General features: G+C 35.8%; 1 protein-coding gene across 7 annotated transcripts in view; it reads left to right on the top strand.

The window, feature by feature from the left end:
- LOC109100471 (protein quaking-like) overlaps positions 1-16,949 on the top strand; it is a 94,809-nt gene that overhangs the window by 47,352 nt on the left and 30,508 nt on the right. For all 7 annotated transcript variants that reach the window (XM_042768484.1, XM_042768486.1, XM_042768482.1 and 4 more), the window contains exon 4: positions 10,638-10,781. In XM_042768484.1, the coding sequence (XP_042624418.1) occupies positions 10,638-10,781 (144 nt within the window). The remainder of the gene's footprint in view (positions 1-10,637; positions 10,782-16,949) is intronic.

Genomic DNA, 16,949 nt, shown 5'->3' with positions numbered 1-16,949 from the left:
TCTGCAAGTCTCAAGCTGCTTTGGTAGATAGTGGAAAATCTCATGCCTGTGTCCTTTGTTTCTCATGATCTCTTCACCTCCTACCTTGCATCTGTCATTCACACACACACACTAAAGGTTAGATATCTAAAGGGGGACATGCCGTGGACATCTGATGTAACACTGTACATTAAGGTCCTATATGTTAACGATGCTTAATGAAGTCACTTACAAAAAATATAAATGAACAGTACTTTTGGTTAATGTTGATTTCAACACACATAACCATTCAAAAATCTGGAGTCAGTAAGATTTTTTGAAATAAATGAATACTTTTATTCAGCAAGTATGCTTTAAATGATCAAAAGGGACAGTAAAGACATTTGTAATGTTACAAAATATTACAAAAGATTTCAAAGAATGCTGTTCTTTTGAACTTTCTATTCATCAAAGAATCTAGAATTTATAATAATAATATTAATACATGTTTTTTAGCAGCAAATCAGCATATTAAAATCATAAATAAAATAACATTCAAAAATAAACAAATAAAAAAATGATGATGAAAATTCAGCTTTGCATCACAGGAATAAATTGCATTTTTTTTATAAATGTAATAATAATATAATATATAAATAATATATATAATATATATTATATTATAATATAATATATAAATAATATAATAATATAGACTGTAATAATATTTTACAACACTTATTACTGTATTTTTGATTAAATAAATACAGCCATGTTGAGCATAAGATACTTAATTAAAAACATTTAAAAATATATATTTTTTTAAATCTTACTGACCTCAAACTTTTGATTGGTACTGTATACTACAAATTTCAGGTTGTAAAAATTAACATTGGTTAAATTGTTGTTGTAAAATATTGTTGTTCTTTGTTAGACCTTATTATAAAGTGTATAGATATGAATAATTATATAAGTGTATATAAAGAATAATTTAAATGACTACAGACTGACCCAGTGTGTGTGTGTGTGTGTGTGTGTGTGTGTGTGTGTGTGTGTGTGTGTGTGTGTGTGTGTGTGTGTGTGTGTGTTTGAAACATGACACAAAGGACAAGGATGTTTGCCCAAGACAGGAATAATCTAATCAATTACATATACCAATAAGTAGGTCCGGATGGAATCTGCATTCTCCCCAGAAGCTCTGCAGAACACGTCATTCATGAAAATCTGCAGATCCCTTAAGTGTTAAACTTCAGTGTGTGATATGTCTCACTATTTTTGTTACAGATGTGACACCTCAAATAATGCAGCTGGTTAAGGAGAGGAGTTTCTAAAGGCAAAAGAATCTCTGAGAGCAAAAGAATCTCTTGAATTACTCTGTTGAGATTCAAAAGTCATTAATTCTAAGTAAACACTTCTATCCAAGCAACATATTAATTGCAAGTATTTCATTAAATTATAGTTCATGTTTTATGCCCATTCCTTTCGAAGGGCTCTTAAAAGCTTGAACAATTCTGTTTCATGTCAAAGCTCGGTTTCTAGTGAAGGCTTTGCGACTTTTTGCATTCTTCTGACATTTTTGTCATTGAATATCTTTCTCCGGTACAGCAAAGCTGTTTCAACAGCAATTGCACAGGCAGTTCATGTCTATTAGTGTCATTATTATTGGCGAGGAGGCTATTTTCTCTCTGACTGCTCCTGTAGTTCATGCACTCACACTTGTTGTTGCAACAGCAGCTTTCAACAGCTTAATCTCATGAGATACCATGAGCTTTTTCCACTGTTAAAACATTGTCGATGGCCTTTAACTATAATTTAGTTAGTCTTTCTCTGTCTCACCTTCACCTTAAGCACAACTTTGATGTAAAGAAAAGAGACAAGTGGCAACAAGAGTGCTGAAATTTCTACCATCACTCAGGGCAAGTGTTTCACTGCTGTTAGCATCTATCCAGCACTTATTTACTGATGTACTGTATCCATATTGAACATTCAGCACTGTCCTACGGTAAAGCAGATGTGTAAACACACACACACACACACACACATATTCATCGTTTCCAGATGAGAGTTACTGGTTACAAAGTGTTTCATAGCAGTTCCTTGTTCATTTTTAAAACATATTTGTCTGTACAGAACAAGACTAAATGTAAAGATTTTGAGGTCCTTTTAAAAATCCAAAGCTATAGATATTCTCTCTTTATATTTTGATTATGGCTAGTTTTGGTTATGGATAAGCCTAATGTAGGATAAGCCTAAAGTATATTGACAAGCGTATCCTCACATTGTTTTCATGCATATTTTTAAGATATAAAAATTCTACTAAATAATTTACGTTACTAAATGAATGATTTAAAATTCCACAAAATAGTATTTTCTGTAAATAAATAAAAAAAACACACTTAAAAAGTATATCAGTCATTTTAACATCACAACATTAAATTGAACAAAGATTATATTTAACAATATTATTATTTATTTTATTTATGAAAAATTGATATAAATTTTTCATTTTATGGCCAATAAATGATAAATAAATGATATACAGTTTTGCAAAATAGTATTTTGTGTAAATAAAAAAAATAGACATTACAAACTAAAATTAATCACAATAAATTAAACAAAATAAAAATGACAACACAACTTTGATGTCATAAATGTGATGCAAAAAGGGAATTTTATTTTTTAATTAACTTTGATGACAACACAACTTTGATGTCATAAATGTGATGCAAAAAGGGAAAATAAACATTAACAATAAAATATCCAATACAAAAAAAATAAAATCAAATCCCAATCAAAATCAATACATATAAAAATAAAAAAAAGGCAAAGCCATGGCATTCAAAGAAAAAGTAGCGTGCACTAAATAAATTGTAGATCAGCCCAGGGCACTTAGGGACTCTTGACGCTGATATACAAAGTTAATATGGAGCGTTGTTGTCTTGCTGATGTAGTTGCCGTCATCTTTGTTCTGGGCCTGTCAGAGAGACTCAGCTGCAGTGCTGGGCCCACTGGCAATTACTGTTATTAGAGCTGTCACAATCACTTCGGATTCATCCTCTAACAGCATCACTAAACAGACCCACGCGTGTGTGACAGTATTCTATTTCTAAGTCTCCTTCTCACATTTTGCATACATATTAAAGTGATTGTTCATGCATAACTATGGTAGTAGTTTAAACACATTATCACTATGTAAATATCATTGTTATATTCAGTGCTTTGAGTTACCAGTGGATTTATGTCTAATTTAAAGGGCTCATATTATAAGCAATCACATTCTTGATCTGTTGTGACAAAAGAGTTCATTGCACTATGAAAACAACTTTCAGAACTCAAAACATTTTTTAAGGTTCCTGATCATTTTAGTCTGATCATTTCAATTTGAATGGCATATTTTCAAATGTACAGAATTCACTCTCAGATAAAAAGGTACAAAAGTTGTCACTGGGGCAGTACCTTTTCAAAAAGTACACTTTTGTATATTTTAGGTACTAATATGTACCTTTAAGGTACCAATATGGATCCTTTAGGCACAAAGGTGGACCTCTTGAAAAGGTAATTATATATATATATATATATATATATATATATATATATATATATATATATATATATATATATATATATATAATACAGGGTGAATTCTTATAAACTGGGACACTTGTATAAGTGTTAAAGTTACTGTGATTTTTTTTGTGAGATTACATTTAAATATATCACATTCATTATCTGGTATCAAATAAACTAGCTTACATATGCGTTGCATTACATCTACAGGTTATACAGTATACTCTGCAGTATACTGATCAATAACAGTTACATACTTGTGTAAATCATACTGCAGTGAAAAATACTTTGACACATTGCTTTTGTCCCTACTTCCATATCCATCATCAGTCAAACATGTCAGACATGTGATAACATACAAAGATAACCCAGGCTTTATGAGAAATTAGGATTCACAGATAAACAGAACACTGGCGTGAAAATACAATTGTTAACTAAAATGTTGGTTTATGTTTTTCTGGAAGAAAATCTGATGAAATATCTCTAACAAATGATGTGAACCTTTTTTCCTTTGTTCTTTAAAATCCTCTAACAAGATGCTTTGATGTAACTTCGCCTTTACACATCCACCAAATCGTCTGGATTTGAGGACAAAGCCCCCTGTCGTTCTCCTAAATCTTTCCAGAGAGAGACAGAGCCAGACTGGTGTTTGGTATTCTGCTGCTTCATGGAGTTTTTCATAAGATTTGAAATGTATACATTGTACACACAAGATAATGAATTTAGATGCTTCTGTCCTGCAGTAATAATCCTTGGAGTCAGTCATCAACATTGACCTGAATCATTACATCATCAAAACCTGAACCTGCTCTGACTATGTTTACATGCACATTAAATATCAGAATTTGTTCATATTGTTGTTACATTAACGTTAAGTGTTAACTTGATTTACATAATCCAAATATGCAAATATTCTGGTTTCCAAAAATCTGAATAAGAGCTGTCATAAATCTGAATTCTTTGGGCCCTATCATACACCTGGGCGCAATGTGGCTCAAGGCACGTCCCAAGTGTTTTTGCTAGTTTCTGCCAGACGCAGTTCTCATTTTCCTGTCCTGCACCATGTTGTGTAAATAGCAAATGCATTTGTGCCCATTTGTGCGCCCATGGACGTGCTGGTCTAAAAAAGAGGTGTGTTCAGGCGCATTGTTTCTGTAGCTCAAGTGGTAGAGCATTGCGTTAACAAGCGCAAGGTTGGGGGTTCGATCCCCAGAAACACATGATAGGTAAAAATTGATAGCCTGAATGCACTGTAAGTCGCTTTGGATAAAAGTGTCTGCTAAATGCATAAATTTAATTGTTGGCATGTTGCTATTTTGAGGAACTGAAAATAGACTGCGCCATGGACCAACTCAAACCTGGTCTAAAGTCTGGCGCAATATCTTTGTTATTTAAAGAGCACGTTAGTAATATGCACCTATAGACACGTGCAAAACGCATGAACACTTATTACACACACACGGACGCGCAGCAGCACACAAACATTTTTAAAAATTTAAAATTACATTTTTTTTTCCTTTATTTATCCAGGTAAACTGTTTGAGAACCACTTCTCATTTACAAACATGACCTGGCCAAGAGGCTACAGGAATAAATAGGAACATACTGTACAACTGTACATAGTCAAACACAACACATAAAACAAGCAATTAAATTAAAAAAGATAGACAACAAAGAAAAAAGAGAAAAAGAAAAACAGTAAAATGCTTAAGTATGTGTATATAAATATGATTCATGATTGTCAGCAGGAACAAGAGTCAACTATATAATTTTGAAGGTTCTGCTTAAAGGTGGAGATTGGTATCAGAGATCTAAGTTTCAGGGTATTTTGTAGTATGTTCCAGTCATATACTGCTGCAAAGCGCAAGGCATTACGTCCAAAAGTAGTAGAAGTAGGAGGGGTACTAAATTTAATCAAATTACTTGATCTTGTGTAATAGGTGTTATGAACGGCATGAAGAAGAGATGACAGATAGAGAGGTGTCTTGCCCAGGATTGTCTTGTATATGAAGAGAAACCAATGTCATGTAACATTCTGCCATGTAAATAGCGAACCCGCCATGGCGCGAGTGCAACTGGCTTTTAAAGGGGATGGGAGATGAGACTCTGATTGGTTTATTGTATGTTACGCCCAAAAAACACCCATTACTCATTAAGAGAATAGGGACAGCCCGTTTAGGCCATGCGCCAGGGCGCGACGACCATTTTGGTAATTGTATTGGCTGCTTTTTTACTACTTATAAAGCACATATTAATGCATTATTCTGCATTACCGTATTTTAGATCCCTTAATCCACCCCATACCTAAACTCAACAACTACCTCACTTACTACTAATAAGCAGCAAATTTTGTGTTTTGAAAACAGAATGAGAAAAAAAATATTGATTTCCTGCCCCATCTGCAATTGGTCAGACTCACACCATTGGTTGAGCCACCAGTACAGTATGCTAGACAAAGCAAAGCAATGTTATGATGAGTCACAGTGTTACACTTTTTATGGAAATCAAATTGAAAATGGTTTATTTATAGCTGTCTCTACGCATTAAGCTGGAATACGAGGATGTTTAACATTTTGTTTTAGCATTAAAATAACATATTTCCACCTTTAAAGAAAACAACAGACAGCTGAAAGCACTGCAAGAGTCTTATGACCTACATTTTACAGTTCATTGCATTTTTGTGTGCTGTTGTCAAAGACATGAATGAGAATTAATGAGTTGATTAAATTACTGTGAATTACTGTGATGTAAATCATTGTACTACTAAAACTGAATTTGAAATAAGTCACAAGAGCAAGCAAACAGATGGAAAGAGCATCGACTGTACACCTATATGTTTGGCATTATATGTTCTTTCCAGCTGTTTGCTTGCTCTTGTGACTAATGCATGTTGCTTCATGCATGCTGATTGTGCTTGTTTGATATGTTTGTTTGTAATGATCACATGCATACTTGAATATTCCAAAACTGCTTTTTTGGAATAAAGATAGAGTCATTTATACTGTTATTTGGTGGAATTCCGTTGGTAAAATCCAGTCATCGGATTTCAGTTCAGTGGGATTCCACACTATTGGGATTGTAATAGAAGATTGAAAGATTTCCCATGGAGATTTTGTATTGGGGTTTTTGAAGTGTCACACAAATTCACCACTTTGTCCAACAAAAAGCTGCTTGGTTTAAAAGTGACTTCTGTTTGAGCTGTGCTTCATACATTGCCGTTAAATTTACATCAAAATAAAACTCAACATAAAACCCAAAAAAAAAAAAAAAAAAAAAAACAAAAAAAAAATTATTGATGCCTGTTGCTATTTACTGCCATTATATGAACAGTCTAAAAAAATAATTAAATAAAACATTAGAACAAAACATCCCAGAACAACACAAAGGTGAGTAAATGATGACTTAATTTTCATTTTTGGCTCAACTATCCCTTTAAAGGCGGAACCACACTGTAAAAAATGACCGTGAAATTTACAGAAAAACTATGTAAAATCCATACAGAAAAGTATTGTAAACCCCAAAACATATTTTTTTTGTTTAATTCACAGTGGAATTTTGTAAACTATTAAACATAATATTTTGTTATATTTACAATAACAATATGTGATTGTAATCAAAATTATTTGTTAAAATTACAAATTATTGGTATCAAAAACAGAGAAATACTGTAATACTCATAACAAAACAATTTTGTTAATTTGACATGCAAATATTGTAAAAACTAAAGTTTTAGTCTGTTGTTTTTAAAAACACAAATAAAGTATGTATGTCACTTTACAAGTTTATGCTGTAGACTAATTTTAGCATGATTGATGAAACGATGCAAATTGAGGTAATACATTTTTTTCCACAAAAAAATAAAAATAATTGTGAACCTGAGAGGTTGCCCATCTATATATATAAAAATATGGCTACAATTATAATAATATTGTTTTTATAATTTAGGCTATTTGTTTGTAGCATATTGTACACTGTAAAAATAAGTGTCATTTTTAACTGTACAATTTTGTAAAAACGCTACAAAAAAAAAAAGTAGTTAATAGGTTAACAGTAAGTTCCTGTACTATATACAGGGAAAAACTGTAAAAGATCTAACCAGACATTTCATGTAATTTTACAGTAAAATGCTGTTAATTTTACAGTTTTTAGAAATAAAAAAAGAACAAATCAATGTATAATTTACAGTCAAAAACTGTAAACTGATATTCCCAGAATTCCCTGTGTGACGCTCCACATTTGAAAGTATTTTGTTAAAATAATCATGTTTTTTAATAGTTTTTTGTTATCAGTTGTACATTTGGGCTTTATGTTACATCTTCTGCTGTTTAATGAAAGTTTATTGAATTGTTTAAGTATCGTGTGTCACCATGATGGTGTTTTGTGTTTGCATGAATGACTTTGTGCACCTTCTATATATTAATATAAACTTCTGCTTGTGGCGAAGCTACTTGTGATGAACTTCGATTCTTCATGTGGCTTTCTCTTTTACCACCTGCATTATTATGGTGGTTGTCAGTATGTTAAAGGTACAAAACAGATTTTAATAGCAGTGTGCGTTGTTGAATTTACTGGTTTACATTCAAATTTTCTTGTTTGTAAATAACAGTTTTATACTGTAAAATTTACAGTTTTTGGCCGTAATTGTGTTTACAGCTTTTTCTGTATTTTTTACAAAAGTATTCTGGCAACCACAGCTGCCAAAATTATTTTGTAAAAACTAGCTCTCATGCTTAATAAACAAAAATATAGACCATAATCTGAAAATGATGTGTATGTAAACATGGTCAGTGTGGTGAAATATATTGGTTAGCATGTTGAAGAACAAGCTCTTGTCTCATTACCCTCCCCTCTGCGTGTGCCTAAGTCCTCTCCTAGCAAAGTTGTGATATTAGTTCCCAGAGCTTTCCAACGTGGAGTCGGCGCTCCTTCAGAGCAGCATTATTGCCTCGGTAAGGATTACAAAAGAGCAGGACAATAGATTTATGGACATTGATTGCGCTACTGCTCGTCTACCACATGGGCAGCTCAGAGACAGTGCACGAGGGGAAAGAGGTGTAAACAAAGGCCTAGTGGAGGGCCTCACAGTTGGACATATTTCCTGGGTTGACCGTTGAAGGCGCGTCACCTTGACTACCAGCCTGTCACCGGCCGCCCTGCAGGGCCGCAGAAGGAACAGCCGCGTCCTGAAGCGAGACAACCTGCCTGGACCGTGGGAAAAACAAGTGTCTTAGCTGTATATTGCCCTCAGAGAGACTGACACATACACGCATATACACACCACCTCTACTCTGGTCCCTCCTGGCTGTCTCTGGACGGCTTTTTTTTAGTCTTATTGACAACGTGGCTGTGGTTGGGTTGCTGCGCTGTGACAGTCAGCCTCAGAAGATCAATTTTTAGCACTTGTCACAACCAAGGAAAGCAAAGTAAATCAGTCAAGCGAAACCAAAGGGGCGAACACAGAGAAAAAGGAAGTGACCTCATAACACCCGGGCACCACCATCCTGAATGATAAATTATATTGAGTGTGTTTGGCTATACACAACGCTGTTTCCACCCTTCCTCGCTTCACACTGAAAGGGGCAACAATGGAACCTTAATGAAAATCAGCAGGCAGAACACCGACACTGATTGCCATCAATTTCTCATTTGCAGTCACGAGGAGAAAAAAAACGAGCAGTGTTTGCATATCTGATTAATGCATAAATCAGATCTTGATTTTTCATTTGGAAATCCTTCAGGAAGACGAGAAAAACAGCAAAACAAGCCAAACGCCGACAAACAAAAGCGGTGGTGTAGGCGAAGTATAACAAGCCCCTTCAACTTGATGTGCTCTGGGTTTCTATCAATTAAGCTGTTTGCCCTCAGCAATCTTCAGAGCTTTATAATCCAAAGTTTTCATGGTTTCCTGTTATATAATTTAATTTTTAAAGCCCCTGTATTTTTAAAGCCCCACTCCACTAGCTGCACCAAACAGAACTGCAAAAATAACTTGATTTTAATATTTTCTGAGGAAAATGTGAGTGGTTTTTGCCTGTGCAAATTTGCCACCACAATGCTTTGGTGTTTCCAAAGCATTATTATGCAGTTGCTGGGGTGTTCGTTTTCTTGGTGATCTCATACTGGCCCTACTAATGTTTCCAAACAGGTTTCACACACTTCTGTTGCTCCCCGTCTGCCATTGGTCTGACAGAACAGATAGCCACGCCCTAAACTCACTCCATTGGTTGAGCTGCTGTTGCTGTGTGCTTGTGGTCTAGATTCTTGAACAAACAGAGCAATGTTTTAAAAGCGCCTCATGACGTTTACATTTTTCAACATGGGAATGGCTTACTTATAGGTGACTATACAGTATATTAATCTGGGTCAAAAGGTGTTGGTTTTTTTTTTGGTTGGTTTTTTTTTTTTTTTATAAGTGCTGCTGAGCTCTGACTCACTTCAGCAGTGATCTAGTTTTGATTTGTTGCTCATGCTATTGTTGCTTCTCTCTGCTAGCTATAAAGCTTTTGTCACTGCCTGTCTTGAGACTGTATGAATTTTACGAGGTCTCTTTTATAGAGCTGTGTCTTACAGTATGACATATACATGGCATCCTGACTTCTGCTTTAGTAGCACACAGCACATCAAAGTAACCGCTTCTCCATTTTATTTTTACTTTCACATCCTCTCTGTTGTAGTCTGTGTTTTTATTAGATTTGGAGTTGCACTTGGGTGTTATAAAAGTATCAAACACCACAGAAAGAGTGGGAGCTAAGACAATTCCCAACATCTTGCTTGAACCTCATATCAAACACATCATATCATATTTCTGGTGAACTCTGTTAAAACATGTACATTGTAGCCAAAAGTTCAAGGTTTGTGTCCCAAACTATGCACTATACTATGCACTACTAGCTATTGTATGAATTTTATTTTAAGGTTATTTTGTCATCCAACATCGGAGTCCCTCCTGCTCTGGTACATAAGGAAAGCTGCGACAGCTGAGTGCATGATGTGTCTATTATTTAGACCCTTTCTTTGCTTTTTTTTTATAGACATCCTTGATTGTAGCAGTTAACATTTTGTATAGCAGTAGTGCATCTAAAACATTTCTCTCTCATTCTCTCTCTGTGCAGGAGGAACAAAACCGAGGCAAACCCAACTGGGAGCATCTGAATGAAGACCTTCATGTGCTCATCACTGTGGAGGACGCCCAGAACCGGGCTGAGATTAAGCTCAAGCGTGCAGTGGAGGAGGTTAACAAGCTACTCGTGCCTGCGGTGAGTGCCACTGCTCTCCTGCTAACACACTTCCTTTCTCGTCATTCTAGTTGCAAAATTCTCTTGAATATAATGCATCATGCTTATTTAGGCTTTCTGACGTTATATGTGTCAAAATGACAGGAGATGGGCTTTTGTATTTAACAGGACGGATTGTTATGACATCATGCAAAAAGTATCCAGATTTCTGGGTCCATCAGACAAGCAGTTTTTTGTGACTAAGCATTATATAGAACATTAATCTTTGTTGTTTTTAATTATTATAAAGTGATTCCTATCGTTTACAGTAAAGAAACTGACATATATTCTTTACAAAAAAAAAAATGTTTCAACTTGATACAGTATTTGTAGTATTTGGTTTTGTTATACCACATGTACCACAACTGCTTAAACAGACATGTCTCCAAATATGGAGAAAATTGTCCAAAGTTACTTAAACATTTGCTTAATTTTCATTGACATATGATTTCATAAAGATGCAGTATGTGCCACAGTGAAAGAGATACTGGATCTCGTTAAATTATGTGTTCTTATATTAGTAATAGTATTAGTAACATTTGTGTATTAGTAATGTTACTTTATTAGTAAGTCACAGCACATTAGAACATGTGTATCTATGATTGCATGCGGCCCTTAAAACATTTTCCTCTTTCGTTTCCTTTCCTTTTGGTGTCACTTGATGAGTGAGAAGTGAAACATTCTCCAAACACTCTCCTGACAAATAAGAAGTGCTGTGCAGGTCCGGTGTGGTTGAGTAATCAGTCACTCGAAACATTCTCTAAGCTAACCGTTGCATCATTGTCATTTAACTCTGTATGAAAGGGTTGGAAGAACAGGGTCAAGTCAGCACTTGGTCGTAAAATAAAAAGTATTTTAAATGCTAGAAATGTCAGTGAGGCAGTTGGAATATACAAGAATACAGTGTAGCTAGTTTCACTATGTTTAGCTAAGCACCGTTTTAAGGCATCATAGATGTACTTTCAACCAAAAGCTGTTCCAAACAGTATGCAGCTAAAGTTTGAAAGTCAAGAGAAATTTTGAACTTCTGTTTAGTGCTTAAAAGGAGTGTTGGTCTAATTGAACTGTACTGCTTTTGTTATTATTAATCTACTTTTAAAGGCTTGCCAACTTCAGAAAAGACAAATAAGGGACAATTGTGATTCTTTATAGGAAAATAAGGGACAGAAAAAGGGATGCTCAAAATATTTGTACCAGTGTTTCATTTCCGTGTCTGCAGTTAAGTATTTGTATAAACATTTCTCAGAAATAATCACATTTGTTTTGGTTATCCTATTTATACAATAAAGTTTTTTTTTTTTTTTAATAAAGCATTTTTTTATATATAAAGTTAAAATGAACTAAAAAATTTTGCAACTAAAATTTTATTGAAACCATCTGGCCAATGAATGAATTAAAATCCATATTTTTCAATTAAATAGAACTTAGAGAGTGTGGGCTGCCCAATATTGAGATCCAAGTTTGAGAATATGCTAGAAGAGTCTTTTTTTCTTTCTTTTTTTTATTTGACAACCTTAACTTACAATAGTGAAAGACATTTTCCCTCAGGTAGAATGCATGTTTTCTTGCCTAGCTGGATATTGTGCCCATAATCAATAATCATGATGTTTGCATTCGCTAAAACTGATTTGCCGATATAAAAATGCTGTTGGTGAAGGGCCTTGCCGTTAGAGCGAATAGTTCAAGGTAACTTGAATGGTTACCTTTGCAAATAAAACAATGATTTGTTCAAAATGAATGATTAATTATCCATTGAGACTTTGTTATTCATATGGTCTGGTGGTCATATGGCATATGCCTGTAAATACGGGACAAACTGCGTTCTGTATAGCTTTCATACGGAACGCTTCTTTGATACCTTAAATACGGGACGATTCTGTATTATACGGAATGGTTAGCAACACTAAGGCCTGTTTACACTAGTGCGTTTTTATTTTAAAACATCGTTTTAGAATTAAAATGATCCGCGTTTACACTGGCATTTCAGAAACGATCTGCGTATACACTACATAACTGGGCATGTGCGTAATAAGCATGATGGTGAGGAAAAACAAGGACGTCCTTGTGTGGACAGATGATGAGGTGGAATTGTTACTTAACCCTCTGGAGTCTAAGACAAATTTTACACACCAAAAAAATTCTTAAAGTTACTAATGAAGACAAAGTGGCCATGGCGACTGAAAATGTTGATTGAGAGTCATGCCAAAACAAATACAGCGACACACTCGACAGATTTCATCCATGTTACTGTTCATGATATGGTTACACGGTCGTCAAGGATACGCAAAGATCACGTGGGAAGCCACGGCATTATTTTTGAAAGTCTCCGTTTTGCTCCGTTTACACTGAAACGCAACCCCAGAGTTTTTGAACTAACACGGGGTCAGCAGCGTTTTCAAAAGTCTCCATTTTCGAATGTGGAAAATGCCGGAGTAATGTAAACGATAGGCGTAACCGTAGCAAAAGTTATGCGTTTTAAAACGAAAACACACTAGTGTAAACGGGTCTAAGTCTACTGAATCATTAGCTTATGATCATGGAAATATGCTAATGACAATGGAATCCATGTTTTTATGCGTGTTACGTTAGTATTTGTGTGAATGAACATAAAGTAAATAGAACATTGCATGTCAATCACTTATGAACCGTTCCACTATGGTTTGGATGCTGTCTTAGAATGTATTGAGCACTCTGGAATGTTTTGTTTAATGTACCTGAGATGGATAGACAATAATACACTTCAAATGTTGAGCTTATAGATTCCAGAGGCAACAATCTGTTGTTCTCTAACACTAGTGTTTTAGGATTTGTGAGGTAACATGACCTTAAAAGTTAAGTCATGTGATGAGTGCATTGAGGTCACGGCCTTTAGTTTAAACAGTACGAACTGTTGTAGACTGATTCCAAAGCTCTGAGAGTCTACTAATGACTACTGCATGACCAGTGAGTCCTACCTCAATGATTTCATTACCCTTGGGGCATTCATGAAGTGCTGAGGATTTAGATGCACACTGCTTACTCTTTGTTGCAACGTTGCAAAATGTACCATGGTGACCATAGTCCTGATAAGATACTGTATTAACCAGTGGAGCACTTCTCCACAAACCATAAACTGGGCCTTGCATGCATGAAAGTTTACAGCAGGGATGAAAACAGGGATGTTATTTTGGTCAGTCTAGCCTAAGGTTTCCTTTGCTGCGCTGGCTTCCTGTGTACATATGTGTATGCCACATTACAAAAGCATGTATAAATGCTGCTTATGATGTGGCAATCGTTGTATTTTGGTCAGAACTGCAGCATAGTGCAATGTTTCTCAAACCTGGTAGTGGAGTAACCCAAAAAGTACACATTTTGGATATCTCTATTATCTGAGATAGTCATTTAATGTCTTGGTATCTTTATTAATGAGCTGATGAGTAGATTCAAGTAGATACTTCAGGACCTGGGTTGAGAACCAGTGGTACAGTGGGCTAGTATATGGGCTAATGACATACAACAAGGGTGGCCAACTTTGGTCCTGGAAAACCACAGTTTTGCTCCAACCTTGATAAAATCTCACTTACCTGTAGCTTTTTAGTAACCCTTAGACCTTGATTGGCAACCCTGCTCCTGGAGAGCTACCTTCCTGCAGACTTCATGCAGGACTGTGGCTCTCCAGGACCAAAGTTGGCCACCTCTAACATACAAAAACAAAACTTCACCTCAAATACAACAGACTTGCCAACCCTGCTCCTGGAGAGCTACCTTCCTGCAGACTTCAGCTCCAACACACCTGCCTGTATATTTGAGTAGGTTTGGAGCTGAATGCTGGGTCATGTCCTGATCCCATTCCACTTTTTGCTAAATCAACTGTTCTATCTCTCTTAACTCCAGACAAAAGCTCATAAGGGCATCACCTTGCATCCATGCATTTTCTTCATGTCACTCACTGCAAGGCTCAGAGAAATGTCTGCTAAATATATTATTTTGAAAAGTGGATATCTGGAGCGGAAAATGTCACTCACTGCAAGGCTCAGAGACCTTGCATCCATGCATTTTCTTCATGTCACTCACTGCAAGGCTCAGAGAAATGTCTGCTAGAAAGACAAGCAAGGTGTGGGAGCTATTTGCCAGTTTAAAGGGTAAAACATGAATGAAAGGGAACTGATTTTGTTCAGAAAAGTTTTGTTGACTTTTTTAATGTTATCTCTGTATAATGCCTTATACGTTAGTGTTTATAAGCACAACACTGCTTTATTTACACAGCAACCATTGCAACTGCTGTATTTCTACTTGTCCAAAAGCACCAACTGAGAATGAATTTGCATTTTCATTAAGCTTGACTATTTCATATGTATTGGGTATACACACAAATAGTTTTGACGGTCTTCTGAGGGTTTCTTACTTTTAGACTAGTGGACTAGTCAGTTACAAAATTTTAATTTAAATGGTGGTGAAATTAGTCATACTGTACATCCCTAGTTAGCACCAAAGTGGTTTACTGGATAGGAGTTTTTATATTATGTCATTTTTTTTTTTTTTGGATGTTTATAAAATGTTACTACTGACAGTATGAGTTGAATACTTTCATGTCAGGTTACAGGAAGAACAGTGTATTATGTGGCCACCGGAGGAAAGATTATATGTTATTGCTTCAGTTGCCAACTGCCAACACCTTCAATAAGCTCTGTGAGACAGTTACACCTCCCCAATCAGTGGACCTACACTTTTGGTCTCAGAGTGGACATAGTCTACAGCTACTACTGCAACAACAGCATAACATTTAACCTGATCCTTCATCTAAGAGCAATTCCCTTGTAGCTAACTCCCAGACAGCCCACAGAGAGGCCGCCCCTCGCTTATCAATCCCAGCCCTGCTGCTACTTGGTATGATGTCCGACAGTGCCCTCCCACATCCCAAAGTAAAATCCATTAACACCTCTGTGTTTGCCTACAGGGACTTTTCTCTGTCAAATAGATGGAGGGAAGGATTTTTTTTCTTTTCTGTTTGCACTAAGATAACAGCCACTAGTGTTCTGCTCCAACTTCTGTAAAGATCTTTATAATTCCTGCTGAAATTTGCATACTGATTGATCGCAACTTGTGGCATTTGAGCTGCATGCTCTGCTTCTCCAAATGTGGGTGGGGCTAGCAGCGAACCATTGGTGTTTGTGGAAAATGTCGTTTTTCAAAATAATACTGTATATATCAGTCCATTCCCATGGTGAACTGAGTTGCATTATAACGCAGGTATCAGGGGGTCACCTGCTGGATTTCCAGTCTACCTTCTGGGGAAAGCTAGCAACCAAGGCACTTTATAGCAGTACACCAGGAGTTGTCAACTTGGCGTCTCAGAGTCATCTATTTTAAATCATCATCATTATCTACATCACCACCGTTGCTCTCATCATCATAATCAGCAGCACTGGCAGTAGTGGCAGCAGTTGGTGTGGTGCACGCAGGAAGCAGGATACTACTAACACAGTCAAAAGCAATTATCGTCAATGGCTTTGTGACAAATATATAAAAGCCTTCGCTTCACAATTGCATCTGATTGTGCTAACTAAGGCAAGGTCTCACCAGACTCCCCTGAGCTCCTGTCTCTCAAATGCTGGAAGGAAAGCTCGTTTACATATTACGAGTGGCAACATGCTGATCTTTTCAATGAAAGTGAATGGCGACTAGGGGCTGCTGAGTTGAAAAAAAAACATAAATGTACTATAGTCCATATGATTTGAATAACGTGAACATGAATGTGGAAAAGAATATTATCAGAGGAAATTTCACATAAATACTTCAGAGGACTTAGAAGATGCATGGATGCCGTTTTGTTTTGTTTTGTTTTGTTTTGTTTTGTTTTGTTTTGTTTTGTTTTGTTTTGTTTTTTGTTTTGTTTTGTTTTGTTTTGTTTTGTTTTGTTTTGTTTTTTGTTTTGTTTTGTTTTGTTTTGTTTTGTTTTGTTTGTTTTTTGGAGCTTGACAGCCCTTGTTCACCTTTCACTTTCAATGTATTGAAAAGGGCACAGTCAACATTCTGCTAAACTTACACTGTTATGTGCTTTTTGCAGAATTATGCGTCAGAGCTGTGAAATAGTGGACTGTGCATATGCTCTGGTCATCTCAAAGCTGTCAGCTCATGGGGACCCTGATTTGATTCTGACTTGGTTCAAAT

Source organism: Cyprinus carpio, chromosome A13 (genome assembly GCF_018340385.1).
Source record: "Cyprinus carpio isolate SPL01 chromosome A13, ASM1834038v1, whole genome shotgun sequence".
NCBI classification, from domain to species: Eukaryota; Metazoa; Chordata; class Actinopteri; order Cypriniformes; family Cyprinidae; genus Cyprinus; species Cyprinus carpio.
The sequence above is the reverse complement of the archived record's forward strand: the minus strand, read 5'-3'. Positions and strand labels throughout refer to the sequence as shown.